Raw genomic sequence first — 18,646 nt, 5'->3', positions numbered from 1 at the left:
TGTGAATGGATGCCTCTGTGTTTGCTCCTGTGTGCCAGAGTGTAAGCACATGCTTGTGTGTTTGTGAGTGTGCATGTGTGTAAGCACTGCTCCTGTGTTTACATGTCTGTGTGCAGGTGTTAGTCAAATGCTTGTGTGTTTGTGTGCAGGTGTGTGTAGGTATGCAAGCATGTGTGTGTGTGTGTGTGTATACTCATTATTACATGAGGGATACATATGGACAAGCTTTGACTATTGGGAGGGGAGGGGCTGTCAGTGGAAGTAGGAGAAGCTTCTGCGGTCTTTCCAAAAGGTAACCTGGTTTTGAGGTAGTCTGGGCAGGCTGCCAGTGTCAGATCCTTTAGCCCAGGGACCCTGGGAAGTCCTTCCCACTCTCTTTCATGCCAGCTGTAGCTGGGATGAAATGCTAAATTGCACTCCAATGACAATGGTGGGCTCTGTGACGAACCCTTCACACAGATCACTTCCTTCCACCTGGAAGGAAGTCTTCATCCCCACGTTTCAGATGAGAACACAAAGCCAGCTGTGTTAGAGGAGGCCCTAGAGGGAGTAAGCTGGGTAGCTGTCTTTTATACCGCAGTCTCTTGGGACGGGCAGCTGAAGCTCTGGGCGCACAGGAAGCTCTCTCTGTGGTCATTATCTGCTGGAGCAGCAGATGAAGGGTTTCTTGAAAAGTGCTGGAGAGCTCAAGTTCTTTACCGAAAGGTAACAGTAATGACACCAGTGGCAGGTGGGCAGGTGCAGGACTGCATTTGTAGTCTCTTTTTTGGGCTTCTGGGTCCCTGCTGACCCTTGGTGCATAGCTGAACTGAAAGCTGAAACAGCCCAGCTGGCCAAGAGGCCTTGGACATCAGCCTGAGTCCCAGAGGCTCCACTGTGTTGATTTGGGACGGCCTGGACTGCCTGTCCAGAGCAGTTCCCCCAGCCAGGAAGGCTCTCCGCCAGAGGGCGGGAAGGGATAGGACCCCCTGTCTCTCACCGTGCTCCTGCTCTCCTGCCTGGCTTCCAAGGCCCTCCTTCCCCGGAGTTTCCTGTCCAGGCTGTATCTGACTTTACATTTCTTATCCACACAGCCTTCTTCCTGGGTCTTCCTGGCAGGGTCTGGAGAGAACACTGTCTCCCACACTGTGAAGACGGTTGGATAACTGGACCCACCAGCCCGCACGGGCCGTGGTACCTACGCTCCTGCGGGCTTAGGCTACAGGCTACATTTCTGGGCTTTTGCGCTGAGGTCTGAGGATGAGGGTAAGGCCCATTTCACTGTACTGGGACTCGGACTCCAAAACTCCTTTTTTTCCATGAGCTATCTAAATGGCTCCCTGGGTCCCACCTTGACATCTTAGAGTTCTATTGCCCAACTTTTTAGATACCATCTGGATGTTTTGGTTCCTAACGCCTTATGGGATTCAGCTGTCCTTCCTCAAGGGGAAGAGGCGGGGCGGGGGGTGATAGCGGGGACTGGTCTGCTTTGTAGGATGGGATGGCTACCATGGTTTGGGCATTGCAGGGCAAAAGAACAGCCCTCAACCAAGCTGGCCAGCCAGGGGCTTTTTTGCTCTGCTCCAACTCCACCTGGTGGTGCTTGAAGGAACTGTTCCAGGCTGTAAATGCATTCTTGGGGTATAGAGCATCTATTATCCGCCCCCCCCCCGCCCCCCGCCTTTCCGTCACACACAGTAGAGTTGTGGTGTAAAGGTGTAAAGCACAGAGCTCTGACTTCAGAGTTGAAGAAAGGAAGAGGATGAAATCTTGGTTGGGAATTCAGAATAGGTCGGTCCTATCACCTTACGCATTCTTGATCTCCTCTATCTTTGAGTATCTGTAGCAGCCCCCAGCCTGGCTCCATCCTAAAGTCACACAATGTCTTTGTATCCACAGAAACCGTTGCCCCGGGTCCTGATCTTCCTTAGTCTCTACTCCTCCTACCCAGTCTCTGAGCCCCAAGTCAAGCACATTCTGGTCAGGCTTTGAGACTGTTTTCTCTCTCACAAACACATCCACATCCGCCAGCACACACTCACTGCTGGGCCCACCAGCGGTTTGACACCCTGACACAGCTGTCAGGCAGGAGAAAGCTGGCAAGCGCCTCTTCCCATTCCTGCCAGGAAGCCTGGAGAGGGAAGAGGCCCGGGTGTGGTCTGCTGCAGAGAGAATCCAGCATTACTGCGGCCAGGCAGGGTAGCCTGACATGGGAGGCGGAAGAGGGCGAGTCGCTCTCCTCAGCACAGGCTTGAGGAGCTGGGGACGTCCCTGCTCCCCCTCCCACCCCAGACTTGATGAGTAAGGCCCCATCCCTCCCACAGGGGGAGACTGCCAGTCATCAGGGAAGAGAAGAAATAGAAGAAAGAGACATACTGGAGAAGTTGACCATTGCGAACTGCTGACACCTGTCCCCGGTGTATCCCACAGGGCACCTACCAAAAGAAAGAAAACCAGAAAGAGAGAGCCAGGATAGCAAGACACAGGCATTGCAACACCCAGCACAGGCTCCTGCCAATGCCAGCTGGGCTCCTTGCCACCGTTACCATTTGTACCGGCCTTGCCACTCTGCCCCTTACCTGCAGCCCTGAACTTTAAACCCAAGGATTAGGCCAAAAAATGAAAAACAAAGCAAAACAAAAACAAAACAAAAAAGAACTAACAAACCAAAATACAAAAAAGAAAAGAGAAACAAAACAAAACAGCCAAAGATCAAAACAACCAACACCCCTGGCCCTATGCCCTACATTGGGGGGACTGCACCCAGAAGCTTTCTAAGGAGCAGGGACTTGTGTTTGTATCTTCAAACATACTTTGCTTAGGATCTGGCATGTACAATCGCAAAGGCAGTTTCTCCAAACATCTCTGTCCGAAGAATCCGTTTGGACATCTGGAGAAGGAAAAGGGGAAAAATCACAGAACAAACTGGCATCATCCGCGAGGCTAAGGTTAGAAATCAAAGTGCACAGTGATGAATGAGAAAAACCAAGTCAGGCACTTGGGGGTCACACTTGTAGCTGAAGGGGCTGGAGTTGGGGCTGGGTGGAGGGCTCTGAAATCTTCCAACTCTCTCTCTCAGATGTGGCTCCTTGGGTGGTGGGCAGGGGGTAGGGGAGGGAGGAGGATGACTTAGGGAAGCGGGGTGGGGAGGGTGGGAGGGGACTGTCTAGTTGTCCTGCTCCTGTGGGGCTTTCCTTCTCGCTTGCTTGGTGCCCCACGAAGCCACACTGGGGTCCCTGGGTCCCTGGCGCTCAGTCTTATGGGATCCCAAGTTCTTGGGATCCACTCCTGGGCCCTGAAGGATTCTCTCCGGCCCTGGGTAAGTTTTCTCCTTCATGGAGAAGCCCCCAGAAAGCTCAAAACAGAGCTCTGCTAGGCTGTTCCCACACTGGGTATCCGAGATGGAAGTGACCTAGGAGGTGTCTAATCTCTTCTCTTAAAGAAGGCTCTGTGGCCCAATAAGTTTAGATAATCCTTTCCCAGGGTTCCTATGAAGTTGCAGTCTACTATGGCATAGGAAAGGTTAGGAAAAGATCTAGAAAGAAGTAGCAGAAATTCCTAGTATGTTCCAAACTAATTTGACCAGGGAAGACATTTTTTTTTTTTTTTTAGAGAGACCTTTGTAGAACACACTTTGGGAGAAGCTACCTGCAGCCACGGAGGTTGGAAAGTCCTAGTAAGGCAGGGGAGCCGGAGAGGAGGTGGAATTGCCAGCGTCCCAAAGCTGCCTTCCTGACGCCAGGAACAGGAAGAGGTTGGGGCCGGCTCACTAGGGCGCCGTCCCTGCAGCCTGTGCCTCACCGAGGGCATGCTGGTAGCCAGCCTTGGCATGCCTGCCCTTTCTCCATGACCTGCTCTTCCATGGCAGCCTGGCTCTGCCCTGCACCTATTCTTCCATCTTGCCTTCCCTGCAGCTCTTGGGCAACACCCGCCCGGTTCCTCCTGACCTTGCCCTTACCCCCAAGGTACAGCCCCTTCTGTTCTTAGGCTGTGCCGCAGCTCCCCTCCAACAAGCCTGGCTTTCAGATTTCTGGACGTGCCCAGCCCTGTCCTCTCTTCAGAATTCCCCTCCAGGCTGGTTACTTAAGCTTATGGACTAGGCTGGGTCCTGTCCTGTGTCTCCCTACTCAGAGCCTGGTGTATGTGGCCTTGGTCTGCTCTTCCTTAGGAAGTCAGGTAAACCCATCACCACTAGGCCCTCAAAATAGGCTATGGTTCAACTCCAACTCCAACTTCCTCAAAAGTTTAAGCATAGACTACTTATATCCAATAGCCAATCAGTAAGCTCCTTGGCCTTAGAGTGGGCGGTGGCCATTGGCTGTAATATATCCTCATGAAAAGCCCCTGGCCTCAAAGCTAGAGTGGGGAATGGGAGTGTGTGGTGGACAGGCCAGAGGCCTGGCGTTCCTCTGGCTCAGATGGCATCTCCTTTGTGGGAGGAGGCTGCCACCGAAGGGGTGGGAGTGTGTGTTTAGGTAATCCAAGCCGGGGTGGGCCCGGATGGCTGGCGGGTAGTGGTGGTGGTGGTGGTGGTGGTGGGGTAGGGTGTGTATGCTCATCCTGTTGCACAGGGAAAGTTGGAGGAACAAGTCCCCTTCCATGTCCTTTGCACATCCCTGGCTCTTGTCCCGAATCCTCTCAGCTCAGGAAGATGCAGGCTGCCCAACAATCGCAGCCAGGCTCAGTTCTTCCTCAGTTCACGGACATGGATCTGAGGCAAGGGTTCTAGAGAGGGCAAAGTGAGTTTGCAAACACAAGCACCTTTGGAGGATAAAGACCCAAGAAGTTGCCAAAAGGAACTCTTGGGCTTCACAAAGGAACAAGAAAGAAATAGTTCTGTCTGTGTCCAAAGTCTGAGAGTAGCCCAGCTCTTAGAGTGAGGGAAAGCAGTGTATGTATATATGTGAGTGTGTGTGTATATGTGTGTGTGCGTGCGTGCATGTGAGGATATACCTGTGAGAGAGGGAATGGGGAGGGTGCAGGGCAGGAGGGGACAGAAGGGAATTTATACCTGTTACTGACAAGCAGGGCTGCTCTGCCATGACTTTTGCAGACCAATAACAGCTAAACACCTCCCTGCATCCCTGGCCCACACCCAGCCAGTGCTTCCCTAACTGCCTGCTCGGATCTGTCGTGGCCACTGGGCCACACAACTCGGGGGGGGGGGCACCAACAGCACGGTCTACAGTATGAATGTGCCCCCCTGAAATGGAGTGCCCATCTGGTGCTAGCCTTGTGCCTGTCTTCCAGGGCGTGCCCATCCCCAACCAAGGAGAGTCCTGGGGGAGGGGCGAGGTAGGGGAGGAGGAAGACTGACAGCCCATCTGTTCTTGCTGCGGGTGGGACCAGTGTCTTCGGTGGCTCTCAGACACTCCTGTTCCTTTCCTTGATCCTGCTCGTTGAGGCTGGGGCTTCCCTAGGGGAGGCTCTGGGCGTGGGGTGGGCTTGCAGCCTAGTTAGCCTGCCCCCCAAGACCAGGGGAGCAGGATCCAGAAAGCATCGGCCTATCAGTGAGATGGGGCACTAGGTGTGGGTGGCTGGTGGCTGGCAGTTTCCACTCAAACGGGGAGCAGCCCTCCAGTGCTCAGGGCCGGAGCGGGAGCGGGAGGTAGCAGCCCTTCCCAACCCTTCTGGAAGTCATCGCTGTGACTCTGGGCAGGTCTGTACCTGAGGCTGGAGAAGAGCAGGGGTGAGAGAGGGACATTGGAGAGGGCCCGTGGGCTGCATCTGGGGGGGACAGACAGGTCAGGACCTCCGCTGTCCCCGTTTCCCGCCTGCCTACGGGGCCTCAGTTTCTCCTTTTGGTAGCCTGGGGATAATGCCATGTGCCACCCTCATCTGGAGGAGGGAGGGAGGATGGAGGATGAGGGTGTGCCCGGGCACGGGGTGGGGGTGGGGGTGGGGGTGGGGGGGGAGGGGGCGTCTTGGAGGTCATGGAGGGCGGGTGGCGATGTGGCAGGATGAGCAGGCAGATGGGGTGGGATGGGGGAGCCGCCTGAGCATGAGAGGCCGGGGAAGCGGGGGGGGGGGGGGGGGGGATGAGCCGATGGAGGAGGAAAACATGCTACTGGTATGTGCACAGGGCTGGAAAGAGTCTTGTTCTGTCATCATCCCCTGAACCAGTCCCCAAGAGTCACGCACCAACCGTGCTCAACAAACACACGGAGAGAAGAGGAGAAAGCAGCGAGAGGAGGGGAGGCCCTTGTCTAGCCCACGTGGAGACAATCGCCCTGATTTGGACCCTCCCCCCCATTTTCAAATCCCTTAAATTGTCTCTCTCTTTTTTTTTTTCTTTTAGAAAAACAACAACAAACAATAGTCGGTATCAGTGACACTCTTTCTTTTGGCACTGAATTCCAGGAAAAAACCAAAAAATAAAAAAAGAGTTATGGAGTGTGCCTGCTTTCCAACACTCCCTGCAGGGCCTTGAACCAATACACAACAACAAGTGTAAGAAAACCAGGAAGGAAAACTGATTTTTATCGAAACTGGAATGAAACTGACCAGTGTAGTTTCATTATCCAAGCTAAGCGGAAATGCAAAAAAATCAAAATAAAAAGTAAACAAACAGCACAAATGGTAAGACGTGAGTTCCATTTCCTAAGTTCTTTCCTTTTTTTTTTTTTTTTAATCCCATTCAGGTGTCACCAGGAACCCCACGAGGCCTTCCCCCCCTTTCCTCCCAGCTCACCCGCCCCCCAGAATGGCCTCTGGGCTCTGCCCGGCCTCCCTCCCCCCTGCCCTTCTCCAGCACAGCTCCAAGGACCGCGGTCCCCGCCGGGGGTTGACCTTCTCCCCTGCGGGCTGACAGCGGGAGGGAGGGGCGTGGGGTCCAGGAGCCCTGACGGGGGGCTGATCCGGGGGGCTGATCCGAGGGGCAAAGATGGGGAGGTGGGACCTAGTCACATTCTAAACAGTCACGCCCAGGCGCCCTGGTGGGGAGGGGAGGTAGGAAGCCCTTATGTTCCCAGGGCTCAGGCGCTGCGGGGAAGGCAGCCGTGTCGGCAGGTGCCTTTGGAGGCCCACGGAGCTCATCCCTCCGTGGCCCACGGTGAACCTGACGCTGGAGCCTAGCTGCCAGGAATCCCCTTCCGCTCCTCCTCCTCGTCCTGTCCTGGGAACCAAACCTTTCCTGCCTGGAGCCAGGGCTGAGTTCAAGGACCATGCTGAATCTTTTGGGGGGCCAGGGGGCTGAGGGGCCGGGGGGGGGGAGGAAGGGCCTCTGTGAGGGACAAGGAGAGGGGGAGGAGGGGTCGGGGGCCCCTAGGAGGAATTCTAGGACCCTCCGGAGTAGCTAATTGTCTGTTCCAAAGAGCTCAGAGCATCTGGGGGCTAGAATGTTCCTCGGGGACGGGACGCTGGCTAGATGCAGGAACTGGGAAGGATGTGAATGGAGAGCAGACTCGAAACTTCCCTGGGGGACCTGCTCTGGGGAGTGTTCCCTGAGGTTTAGGAGGGGAGGAGGGTGGGAAGGGGTGATGGCAGGTGGGGGGTGTGGAGGAAGCCAGACAGGCGGCCAGCGGGGCCAGAGCCACGGCCAAGCTCCCTGACTCTGGGGACACGCGTGAGGGCCCACCAGCTCTGCGACCTCCTCACCAGGTGGAGGGGACTTTAGTAGTGCTGGCTTCCTTGCCAAGCCCGTGCTTCTAGAAAAGGCTGAAGCCGGGGATGGGGGCACAGATGTGTTCTGACAGGCCACAGGCAGGAGAGCCCGAAGCTCGAGTCTGATTTCGTCTACGAGGAGGTCAGTTCCCTTTCTCTGAATCACCGTGCACACTGTGGTGGCTTTTGCCCGGATGCCATGGGAATGGGGCTGCTCTGGCACCTTGCCGGGGCTCCACCCCCCCTTCCCAGTCCTCCCCAAGATCTGGCCAGAGCCCGTACTCCCATTACTGTCCCCACACACAGACCGGAACATCTTCCCAGAAGACTGCTGTGGGTCTCCATGCACCCTCCTGGCCCGCCTCCTCCCCTGCCCTATTGCCACCGGGGGCTGGGGCTTCTGAGCTCCTTGGAGCTCCTGCTGGGGCCACCTTGACTCCTCCAATGGGCACCCCGTGGAGTCCCCACACCCCGGAGAGAGGGACCAGGGTCTGCAAGGGCACAGGCAGCACCCAGGCCATTCCTGGGCTTTGGGTCTTCGTGGCAGGAAGGACAACAAGGGCTGAGGTCAGCACTGGGCTCCGGGCCGACATGTCCCACACTCTCCAAACCTCAGCAGTGGGAGCCTCAGTTGCCAAGGGCTCTGGAGCCTGTGCCCCCCGAGACCGCCAGACCCCCTCACTGCTGGGGACATGTTCTTCCAGAACGAATATGGAGAGTTGTTGAGAGATGGGGAAGAAGGAGAGAGAGAGACAGAGAGAGAAAGAAAGAGAGGCAGAGACAGAGACAGACAAGCAGACAGACAAGAGACAGAGACACAGAGACAGACAGACACAGAGACAAAGGCAGACAGAGAGAGAAAGAGAGAGAGAGACAGAGAAGTAGCCCAGTGCCTTAGACTGGCACGCCCATGTTCCTAAAGGGTGTTGCTAAGAGGTAGACATCAGGAGACAGAGTGGTGTGGGCCTGGGAAACTGGGACTGCAGGAACGTCTCTGCCCCGTAGAGCTTATATCTTCTATTCCAGAAAGGACTAGGAGGTGGGCAAGCTTCCCTGTCTGTACCCCTTGGGGGCCCCTTCCCAGTGGCATGAAGCCTGCTCTTCCTAGAGCCCTCCACACCTGCCCCAGCCTCCCCTCCCCTGCTCTCGGCCCTGTGCCCGCCCCCAGTGGTCACTTACTTGCAGGAGAGCTGGTTGATACCCTCGATGTAGTAGCACACGCCTCCATTGACACAGTAGGACTTGGCTGTCTCGTTGCACTTCCGGGCGTGCCCGGACCAGGATGACAGGGTGGTGCTCACTGGAGGTATGAGAGACACATGCTGGAGACCCATGGAGACCACCTCTGGGCCCCAGGAAGCTCAGAAATCCCAGGAAGATGCCAGAGCCTGCGGGCCTTGCCTGGGGAGGGAGTCTGTGGGTCCCTCTTGGTTGACAACAGGGAAATGGGTGCCACTGTTAGTCTGCACTTACACTCTTGGCAAACCTCTAAAGGCCACAAAGATTTTCAGGAAGGGGCTGGAATAGGGCAACCTCTGCCTGGTGCCCCCTGTCTTGCTGGGGGTCCGCAGTAGGTGGGCAAGATGCTGGTGTCTAGTGAAGGAAGTTAGGTGGAGAGGAGCCACCTGTGTCCATCTGTATTTTGGGTTCTCATGGTGGACTTGCAGTGTGTGTGTGTGTGTGCGTGTGTGTGTGTGTGTGTGTGAGAGAGAGAGAGAGAGAGAGATGGAAGGGAATGAGGACTTCAGAGAAATAGCATTTTTACCACACTGTGATTTTCTGGGGTGTGGGAACGGAGTGAGCGAGAGCAGGGGAGCTCCGGCGGCACAGCCTCGGGATCAGACCCTTTTGAAGAATTCAACAAAAGGAAAAGCCTTGTCCCCCCTCAGGGGGCGGGCAGCATCCCCACGGCTGATCTGGAGGGGGAATTCTTGCACAGAAGGTCAGTTTTCATCCAGAAGCTGATGCCCTTTGCTGGGCAGCCGGACTGGGCCTTCTCCCTGCCTCCTCACTCCCAGGGGCTTTGAGGGGGGGCTCTCTCCCGCCCAGTAGTGGCCTTCTTACAGAGGATGCCCATGGCACTTTGGTGGACTGTATCTCCTTAGGAAAACGAGTATGAACCTACTCTCCTCTCAGGAAGAGGGAGGAGGCGAGAGGAGGAGGAAGGAACAGAGCAAGCACTCGGTGCCCTCAGTGTTTAGACATGTAGGGAGACGGATGGAGCGTGGGAGACTGCGAGTGTACACACAGCTCTGCCTCTGTATATGTCTGAGGAGCTCACTGATAACATCCCGTGGGCAGGGCCAGCTCCCAGCCTCCTCTGCTCCCCATGCCTGCTGCTGAGCTGGCATCTGGAGCTCCACCCCCGTGTCTCCGAGCAGGAGGCTCCTCCACACACCCAGCTGGGACCCACATGCTCGCCCGGGAGAGGAGCTTGCTTGCTGGTCTCTGCACCCCGCCCGCCCCCCCCACCCCGCGCCCCCTTTCTGGGTCAGTGAGACCCAGGAAACTAAGAAAGGGATAAAGAAGAGAAACAAGAGAGGTGACCACGCCTGCAAGTTATAAAGTCTCCCCACTGGGCAGATCCTAGAGGTTGTCCTGCCCTTTGGGTCCATGCGAAGGGGGAGTGAGCAAAGAGAAGGGGGAAGGCCTGTCCAGAGTCATCATGCCTTGTGACGAGGTCTCCGGGCTCCTGACTCCTAGTTATGCATTTGTGTCAGCTACCCAGTCCCTTGGGAAAGAACACGTCAGCAAAACCAAGGCTTGATCAGCAGATGAACACAAACAGCATGTGGACCCCAGCCCGGGAGCTCCTGGGGGCCTGCGCCAAGCCGGAGGAATCTCAGCCTGGAGCGGCATGGCTCCCTTTACGATCATGGTGGCACACTACCTGCCGTGGAGATTCCGCCCAGACGGATTAAGCAGTGCACATCTGGGAGGAGGCTGCAGTGGCCAAGACCACAGTTGCACACTAGGGCTTTCCACACATACCTGTCTGTGCTCACTGAGGTACGTGTATGGGTGTGGAGGGGCAGAGGGCAAGTGAAGAAAGAGAGACCTGCAAGCCTTGGGAATCGGGGCTGCGAATACCCCATCAGCATGAGCACGAGGCCAGGGGCTTAGAAAGGCCAGCCTTCTAGATCCCCCCTCCCCCAGCCTGGCAGGGAGATTTGCACAAGCAGAGGGGTGTTCACACCATGACATCACAGAGTGGGTCCAAAGGCCGTCTGTCGACACCTCCTCTGTCAGCAGGTCTGTATTTCTTCACTATGTTCCCCGCGTTGGGAGAAGCAAGGCGGCTCTAAGCAAAGGGCCTGACTGCTCCTTTGAACCTTCCATTCAGGTGGCTCATAGCTACCCCAAACCCAACATGTCCGAAATGGAGCTCCAAGTTGCCTGCCCTAACCATTGTCCTCCCCAGTCTTTCCTGTGTCAGTGACCAAACGGGACCCACCAAAGTCCCAGAGGGCACCCCTTGTTTCTCCTTGACTCCCATTGTCATCTATCTCCCAGGGGATGGATGCTACCCGAACCCTAAGAGACTTCAGCCACATCCACGTCCTCCCCAGTCCGGGTCATGGTGGTCTCCTCCTTGGGAGATGACAGAAGCCTTCTTAGGGGCTTCCTGTGCTGACTTTTGTCTACTCTTACCGTGTGGGTTGGCAGCTGCTAGAGAAGTCTTTCAATATGTGAACTGGGTCAGTCCTTTCCTGGCTTCCCTCTGCACTCAGAAGCGCCCGCCCTCCCTCCCCCCGCCCCGTCTTCTCACCTTCCCTCCTCATCTCCTACTCCTCCTGTTAGGTTGTGACTACACTGGTCTCAGCCCAGCTTCTCCAGCAAGCCTGGGGCCCTGCATAGAGGCCTCCAGCGGCCTCTTCCAGCCGATCACGCTCCTCCCTTATGCCTGCCCTTCACTGTCATACTGTGCTTGCTATGCTTATTCTAACCTAAAATGACTGCGGGTGCTTTAACAGCTCCCCACTAGAAAGTAAGTCCCCTTAGCAGTCCACATCTGTCACATATCACAGAACGCCAATGTCTTAGCAGAAGGCCTGGAAAACGATCGACTGAACAAACAACTATTTGCTTCTCTGGGGGAAAAGTGCCTCCTGCTGCCATCCCAGGACTAACTTGTCTGGTGTCCTTTGCTGATGGTGACATCTCTTCTATAGAGTACAACATTGTCTCCTATTGTATGCACGTATTCTTGGAAGATCATTAAGGAACATGAAACCACACTCACCATGAGATAACACTTTCCATCCATTAGAATGGATAAATAATAATAGAAAGGATACTAATAAGTGTTGGTGAAATCAGAGGGCTTGTGCATTACTGGTGGGACTATAAGATGGTACATCTGCATTGGGAAATAGTCTGGTAGTTCGTAAAAAAAAATAAACATTGCTGGGTATGGTGGCTCATGCCTGTAATCCTAGCTACTCAGGAGGCTGAGATCTGAGGATCGTGGTTCAAAGCCAGCCCAGGCAGGAAAGTCTGTAAAACTCTTATCTCCGAGAAAACACTCAGAAAACCGGAATTGGTGCTGTGGTTCAAGTGCTAGAGCGCTAGCTAGCCTTGAGCTGAAGAGTTTGGGAACAGTGGCCAGGCTCAGAGTTCAAGCCCCACCACCATCCAAAAAACAAAACAAAACAAAAACAACATACAGGGGCTGGTGATGGAGCTGAGCTGTTGAGTGCTTGCCTAGCATGCGTGAGGCCCTTGGTTCAATTCCTTGGTACCACATAAACGAGACAAAACAAAATGAACTGATTAAAAAAAAATAGAACTACTATACTTCTACTCCTAGTTACGTCTCCAAGAGATTGAGAAGCTATATTCATGCAAAGCCTTTACATAAATATTGATGGCAGCATTATCCATAATAGCCAAAGTGGAGCAACGATCCCAATAACCCAGTAACTCAAACTGAGAAATGAGTAACTATTATATGGTACATTCATTTGGGGGAATATTATTTTGCAATCAAAAGGAATGATACCCATTTAAGCTTATCCATTTGTAGCAGGAGATACTACAGGAACTCCTGCTAGAGGAGATACCTGCTAACAGTGGATAAACCTTAAAAAACATGCTAAGTAAAAGAATCCAGTTACATATTGCATAACTGTTTTTATATAAAATGTCTACTATAAGTAAATCTCCCAGGAGGAGAAGGATTAGTTGTCACCAGGGGCTGGAGAGAGGGGCAGTGGGGTATGACTGCTAATGCATGTGGGATGAAAATGTTCTGGGATTAGTGGTGAGGGTCACAAAACTTAGTGGCGAACCTAAAATCCACCGATGCATATGTTAAAATGGTAAATCTTAGGCTATGTGAATGCTATCTAAACTTAATTACAAATATTAATTGATCAGGGCCCTGGTGAGTTGGAAAGGAGCAAGATGGTCTGTGAGCAGGTGTTGTGGAGCTGAGCTGCCTTCTGCTGTAGCTCATTTTTCCCTTGTGCCCCTGGGTGAAAACCTCTCCTTCTTCAAGGCCCAGATGCTCAGTCTCGGGGTTCATCGCGGTGCCTGTGCAGAACCCCTTTTCCTCGGGTATATGTGCCCGTGCCCTTCCATCTGTTAGGAAGGGCAGTTATTTTCAAAGTCCTACTTGTGGGACTTTGTAGAGGGGCAAGGCTCTGACTCCCGGGGCTCAGAGCAGGGTCATGCTATTCAGCATGCTGTATGTGTGAGAGGTCACACGTGTGCCCAGGGGAATGCAGGTTATGTTCAAACAGGTGGCCTTTTAAAGCCCCAGCGAGGGGACAGGCCTGGAGGCCTCTCTGGGACTTCTACATTCCGGTGACATCTCAGGGCAAACGTGCTGTCCTCTGCCTGGTGCCTGGGATATCCCCGTGTGGCCGTTCACCTAGGCGGGGCACTGATTTTGCTAATGCAGAAGTGGGTCAGACAAGCTCTGCAAACTCCTGGGCTCCTCCTCCTTCTAGCCAGAGCAGGAGAATGGAGGCCTCCGGTGAGCTGCAGAGCAAAGACAGCCAGGAGGAGGATCAGACACCCCTCAAATGAAACGGGAGCTACTGGAGAGCTGGGTAGATGCCCCCAGAGCAGCGGCTGCTCCTCGACCTTCCCCCACGTCCCTGGGCCTGGCTCCCCTGGGGCCTGGGTGGAGGCCATACCAACCCACCTTGGGATGAGTCAGAGGGGGGCAGGCCCAGCTGCCCGCTGCCCGCCCTCCGCCCCCTCCTCAGGGTGTGGCTGCTGCAGGTCTCCTGGGCTCCAAAGATAAACAAGGAGCTCAGGGATCTCAGCCTGGGAAAATAGCGCTTTCTGGTTCCTTGTGTGGCCCTGTCCATTTCTCACGTCAGGAGCAGGTCCTTGCCTGTCATGGGCTAAAGAGGACACAGGAGGGGTGTGTGTGTGTGTGTGTGTGTGTGTGTGTGTGTACAAGTATGTATATATATGTTGTTGAGGCATACAGGATGTAGTCTCAACATGGAACTCAGAATCCCAGAATTTTAGGGAAAGGGACCTAAGACCACCGCCCAGCCAATGAGGGGAAACTGACGGTTAGGGAAGTGGGCTGAGGTGGGATTGCAGGCCATACAGTTGAGACTAGACTACATCTCTGAATTCTTTCCCCTAGCTCGCCGGCTACTCTCTCTCGTCAGGCTGCAGAAGCAAGAGCTAAGGAGCCCTATGGGTAGCTAGGATTCCCGCTCTGCCCCCAGTTTCCAGCCCAAAGGCTCCCCTGCCCGGCTCTTCAGCGGATCAGAACCGGGCTTGCTGCTCCAATGAGCTGTGTGAGGGATGGGACTGAAGCTCATCCCAGGGGCCCCGAAGCTCTGCACAGCACAGAGGGCACCGTGGGCTTTCTGGGTGGCAGCCATCTTCCCCTACTCATAGGCTCCTGTAGGAGTGCTTCTCCATGGAGTTCCAGGAGGCTGTGGCTCAGAGCTCTCCATCTTGCAGGAGCTCCATTGCTGACAGACAAGCTGGCAAAGATGGCACTGCACCTTTCCAAGCACTTAAGGGGCAGGTGGGCACCTAACCATAGCAGGGTCCATTAGAATCCATCCTTATGACTCGAAGGATGGTCCTGGAGCAGAAGCAGAAGGCTAGGGGACATGACCTTGGAGCTGTCTGAGCCATGGCCTCTCCTCCTTCCCCCTGGCCTCTCTGGAGAACTACTTCCTAGGAGGAACGAACCAGTCCAGAACACAGCGGGGGGCGGGGGGAGCTGCCCTCCGCTTCGTCCTCAGTTACTGAATTGTCATGTCTAGTGCCACAGACCTCGGGACTTACAAGGTTTGTGTCCTTGTCAGTTTTAACTGAGAAAAGTCTTGATTAATAAAACAGGATTCCCAGATCCAAGATGGATCAGAGAGTTGCCAACCGGGACAACCAGGACGATCCCAGGTTCACCTTACTTTTCCAGTCTCAGGACAGGTAGAAAGATCCAGGTATGCCTTACATATCACGCCCAGGAAAAGAGGGCAGCAAGGAGGCCTTGGAGCAGGTTTTAAGTGTCTTCTTTTTTCTTCCTTTCTCTTCTTCTGCCTCCTCTTCCAACCCCTCCTCCTTCTACACCCCTAGCTCCTTTATGTCAGACCTGAGGCTTGATCTCACGGTCTAGACAAGATTCGAGACTTGTTTTGCTTAAGGCTAGCTTTCTACTACTTGGGCCACACCTCCACTTCTGGCTTTGTTTGTGGTTAAATAGAAATAAGAGTCTCTTGGAATTTCTTGTCTGGGCTGGCTTTGAATGGAAATCCTCAGATCTCAGCCTCCTGAGTAGCTAGGATTATAGGCATAAGTTTCCTTTATATAATATTTTCTAGGTACCTACTGTAGCAGGCCTTCAGGCCAGAGTGGTAAACAAGCTACCTATACACTCCTGAAGTGCCAGGGCTAAGTGTGCCAATGACTTTATACCGCACAGCTCTGTCATTGACTAGCTATTTGACTTTGAGCAAAACAACCTCTCTGAGCCTCTCATAACTTATAAAATACATTCTAATCCTGGATAGGTATTCATGAGCTTATACAGAGCCTGGCTCAGCACTAACAGCTAGGGTCACAACTCCAAGGGAGAGGCATCGTCCTTGTGCCCCCGACTGTTGAGGTCCACCCTCCACTGGGGTGGTCAGGCCCACAGCAGCAGTGTGAAGTTGAAGCCTGACCTAAGGCTGGAAGTCAAGAGACGCCACCCGACGCTGGTGGGTGAAGAAGTGGCCCCACACTGGGGTCGGTTCTGAGAGGGGCATTTCAGTGGGCTGAGTGGAGGCTTCCTGGGAGGGAGAATAAGGATGGAGTGCAGTGTGGGTCAGGGTGGTGAGGACCAAGTCCTTGTCCCGTGGCTCCATAGCAGGGGTCTGTCTGGACCCGTGGTGTGGGCGTGGCTGGATGAATGTGCTTTAAAAGGCCAGGCCTTGGATTTGTGAGCCAGTAGGGATGAAACCTGAGCCAGGGCTGCCCTTGAGATGAGGTTGGAATGGAAGAGATAGATGTGAGAAAAACCCAGAAGGGCTAATCAGAGCGTGGAGACTTAAGACTTCTTTGACTCAGTGGCAAGGTAGCCCAAGGAGCCCAGAGAGCTGTGGAGATGGCCCCTGGTCAGTGCAAGACACGCGGGGTCTGGGCGGGCTGTTCAGCAGAGGGTCACGGGCGGGAGTGTGCTCGTCTAGATAGTGCTGCTTTGGGAGTACGGCCAGGCTGCCTGGTGGAAATCTAGACAGGCGATGACAGATGTAGGATTGGGTTCTGCGGGGGGGGGCAGGACTGAAAGTGAATCGGGGTACCTCGGTAAATGGTGTGCTCCATCTGCGGGTGTTGGGAGGAGAGGGATTGGAGGGATGCGGGGTGCAGGGGTGAATGAAGGGGCACGAGCCGGGGACGAGCAGCTTTGGCATGGAAGAGAGGCTGAAGGGTGTTGCTAGTCCTGCCGTCCAAGCCCTCCAGGGAGGAGGGCCAGCGGGGACGGCTGCCACCCCGGAGGTGCCGGTGCTCAGGTGGCCCGTGATGCAGTAGACGGCTCTCCCCCGCCCGGGGCCTGGCAGCCCAGCCTCCCATAATTGCCTTCTAAAAATATCCTTCCCTCCACCCCCACCTCCTGATTTCAAAATATTTAGTTTTCAGGGTATTTAAAATGAGAGCTGGCGGCTCTTCCAGGCCCAGATAACAAAGCTAAACATTTATGCTTCGACTGCATTTCTCTGAATTGGCTAAGATCTCGGGGCCTGATATGGCAGCAGCGGGAGGGAGGGGAGTTAACGGCAAGACGGATCATGTGCCGGCCTCTCTCTCCACGTGGCTGGGGTAACAGGTCCACCCTGCCCCCCCCCACCCCCAACGCCCCAGGACCAATCCCTTCCTTAAGGGGCCACCTACCGCTGTTGACGTGGAGCCGGCCCCGGACAGTGTCCTTCCCCAGGATGTTCTCCGCCTCGCACACGTACTCCCCGGCATCTTCCACCTTCACCTTGTTGAACTGCAGGCGTGAGTTCTTTCTGGTTGGGGAGGGGCGAGAGCAGGAGAGGCGTGAGCCAGAACCACGTGACAACTCTCTTTCCCCACAGAGCCCAGTGGCTGAGCAGGTGGGGTAGGCAGGAGATGTTCTTTTCTGAGACTCCTGCTCTTTCTTCCTGGACCGGGATGGACAGAGCCAAGGACAGGTAGAATATGGCGAGCCTCCGAGATGGAGGGAGACGCAGGCCCTTAGGATAGCACCCTGGGACCAATGACTACACACACATTCTCAGTCTGTGAGTGTTCACATCTCTCCTTTCCTAGGGCTGACCTTTCCGGCTCACATTTTTTTTTTTTTTGGCCAGTCCTGGGCCTTGGACTCAGGGCCTGAGCACTGTCCCTGGCTTCTTCCCGCTCAAGGCTAGCACTCTGCCACTTGAGCCACAGCGCCACTTCTGGCCGTTTTCTGTATATGTGGTGCTGGGGAATCGAACCTAGGGCCTCGTGTATCCGAGGCAGGCACTCTTGCCACTAGGCTATATCCCCAGCCCCTGGCTCACATTTTTGTAGGGAAGGAATAGGAGGTCCCTTAAGAAGTCACATGTCGGTGTCCTTCATCCTGGCTGTCTCTGCTCTCCTTAGAGGTTGTGGCTTGTTACTCTGGATATGTAAGAACCTATTTTCAGTGTTATGGTTTGAATGTGTCTCCCAAAGTTCATTGATCTCCATTGAAGGAGTGTTGGGAGGGGCTCTATATGGGAGATGTTTAGGTCATGAATGGATTAAAGTTACCATTAGAGTTATTATTGGGTTTGTGATAAAACTGTTCTGGACCCCCGTTCCCTCACTTCTCTCTTTCATGTGAATGTACACACGCACACACACACACACACACACACAGGTGCACACACACACACACGCACCCCTTCTAGCTCCCTCTCCCACTTTCTTACTCTCTTACTATGTGACTCCTCCTGCCGTGCTATAACACAGCAATGCAGCGAGAAGGCCCTCATCACATGCTGTCTCTTGATCTTGAACTTCCCATCCTCTACAGACTGAGAACTCATGCACTCCTGTGATTTATAATAACCCAGTCCATGTGCTCTGTTGTAAGAACACAGAATGGACGTAAATGTCCAGGTACCTGGGACAGCCATTGTCCTGATGAGTTCAGGTAGCAACTATGCCCAGGTCTCAGTCCAAACCTGTGGCTCTTCCCTCAGCTCTACCACCAAGGGGCACCCTGTGACCACTCCAAGAGGCTTCGCTTTCCTTCACTCAACAGATGCTTCCTGAGTGTCTTCGGCGTGAGGAGCAGGAGGTGTACATAAACAGATCCTGACTGGGTCTGGGTTTCAGATCCTCAGGGCCAATACGGGCTCTCTCTTCTTCCAGATGGGAAAAATGAGTTCCTGCAAGGTTCCTGGCTTGCCAGAGGACACTTAGTTGCAGTTGGTGGGGACAGGGGCTGTCTCTGGGTGTTCGAAGCTAGGGCTAGCCTCTTCTTCATCTAGTCCTTACACGCTGAGAGTTGTAGGTCAGGCTCGGGAAGGGCAGGATCCCCAAGTGCTGTGACTCCAGGGCACCTGGCCCTGGTTTTCCTTTTCTGTCTGAATTCCTTGTCAGACTA

The 18,646-nt window shown here is 54.4% G+C and overlaps 1 protein-coding gene across 5 annotated transcripts in view; it reads right to left on the bottom strand.

The window, feature by feature from the left end:
- Nrg2 (neuregulin 2) overlaps window positions 1-18,646 on the bottom strand; it is a 180,380-nt gene that overhangs the window by 11,225 nt on the left and 150,509 nt on the right. For 2 of the 5 annotated variants that reach the window (XM_048331459.1, XM_048331458.1), the window contains exons 3-5: window positions 16,936-17,054; window positions 8,761-8,881; window positions 2,793-2,869 (exon numbers count right to left, since the gene is read on the bottom strand). In XM_048331459.1, the coding sequence (XP_048187416.1) occupies window positions 2,793-2,869; window positions 8,761-8,881; window positions 16,936-17,054 (317 nt within the window). Of the gene's footprint in view, window positions 1-2,355; window positions 2,415-2,792; window positions 2,870-8,760; window positions 8,882-16,935; window positions 17,055-18,646 lie in introns of all 5 variants that reach the window. The other 3 variants (XM_048331460.1, XM_048331461.1, XM_048331462.1) reach the window with 2 other exon arrangements.

Source organism: Perognathus longimembris, chromosome 22, assembly GCF_023159225.1.
Source record: "Perognathus longimembris pacificus isolate PPM17 chromosome 22, ASM2315922v1, whole genome shotgun sequence".
NCBI lineage: Eukaryota > Metazoa > Chordata > Mammalia > Rodentia > Heteromyidae > Perognathus > Perognathus longimembris.
The sequence above is the reverse complement of the archived record's forward strand: the minus strand, read 5'-3'. Positions and strand labels throughout refer to the sequence as shown.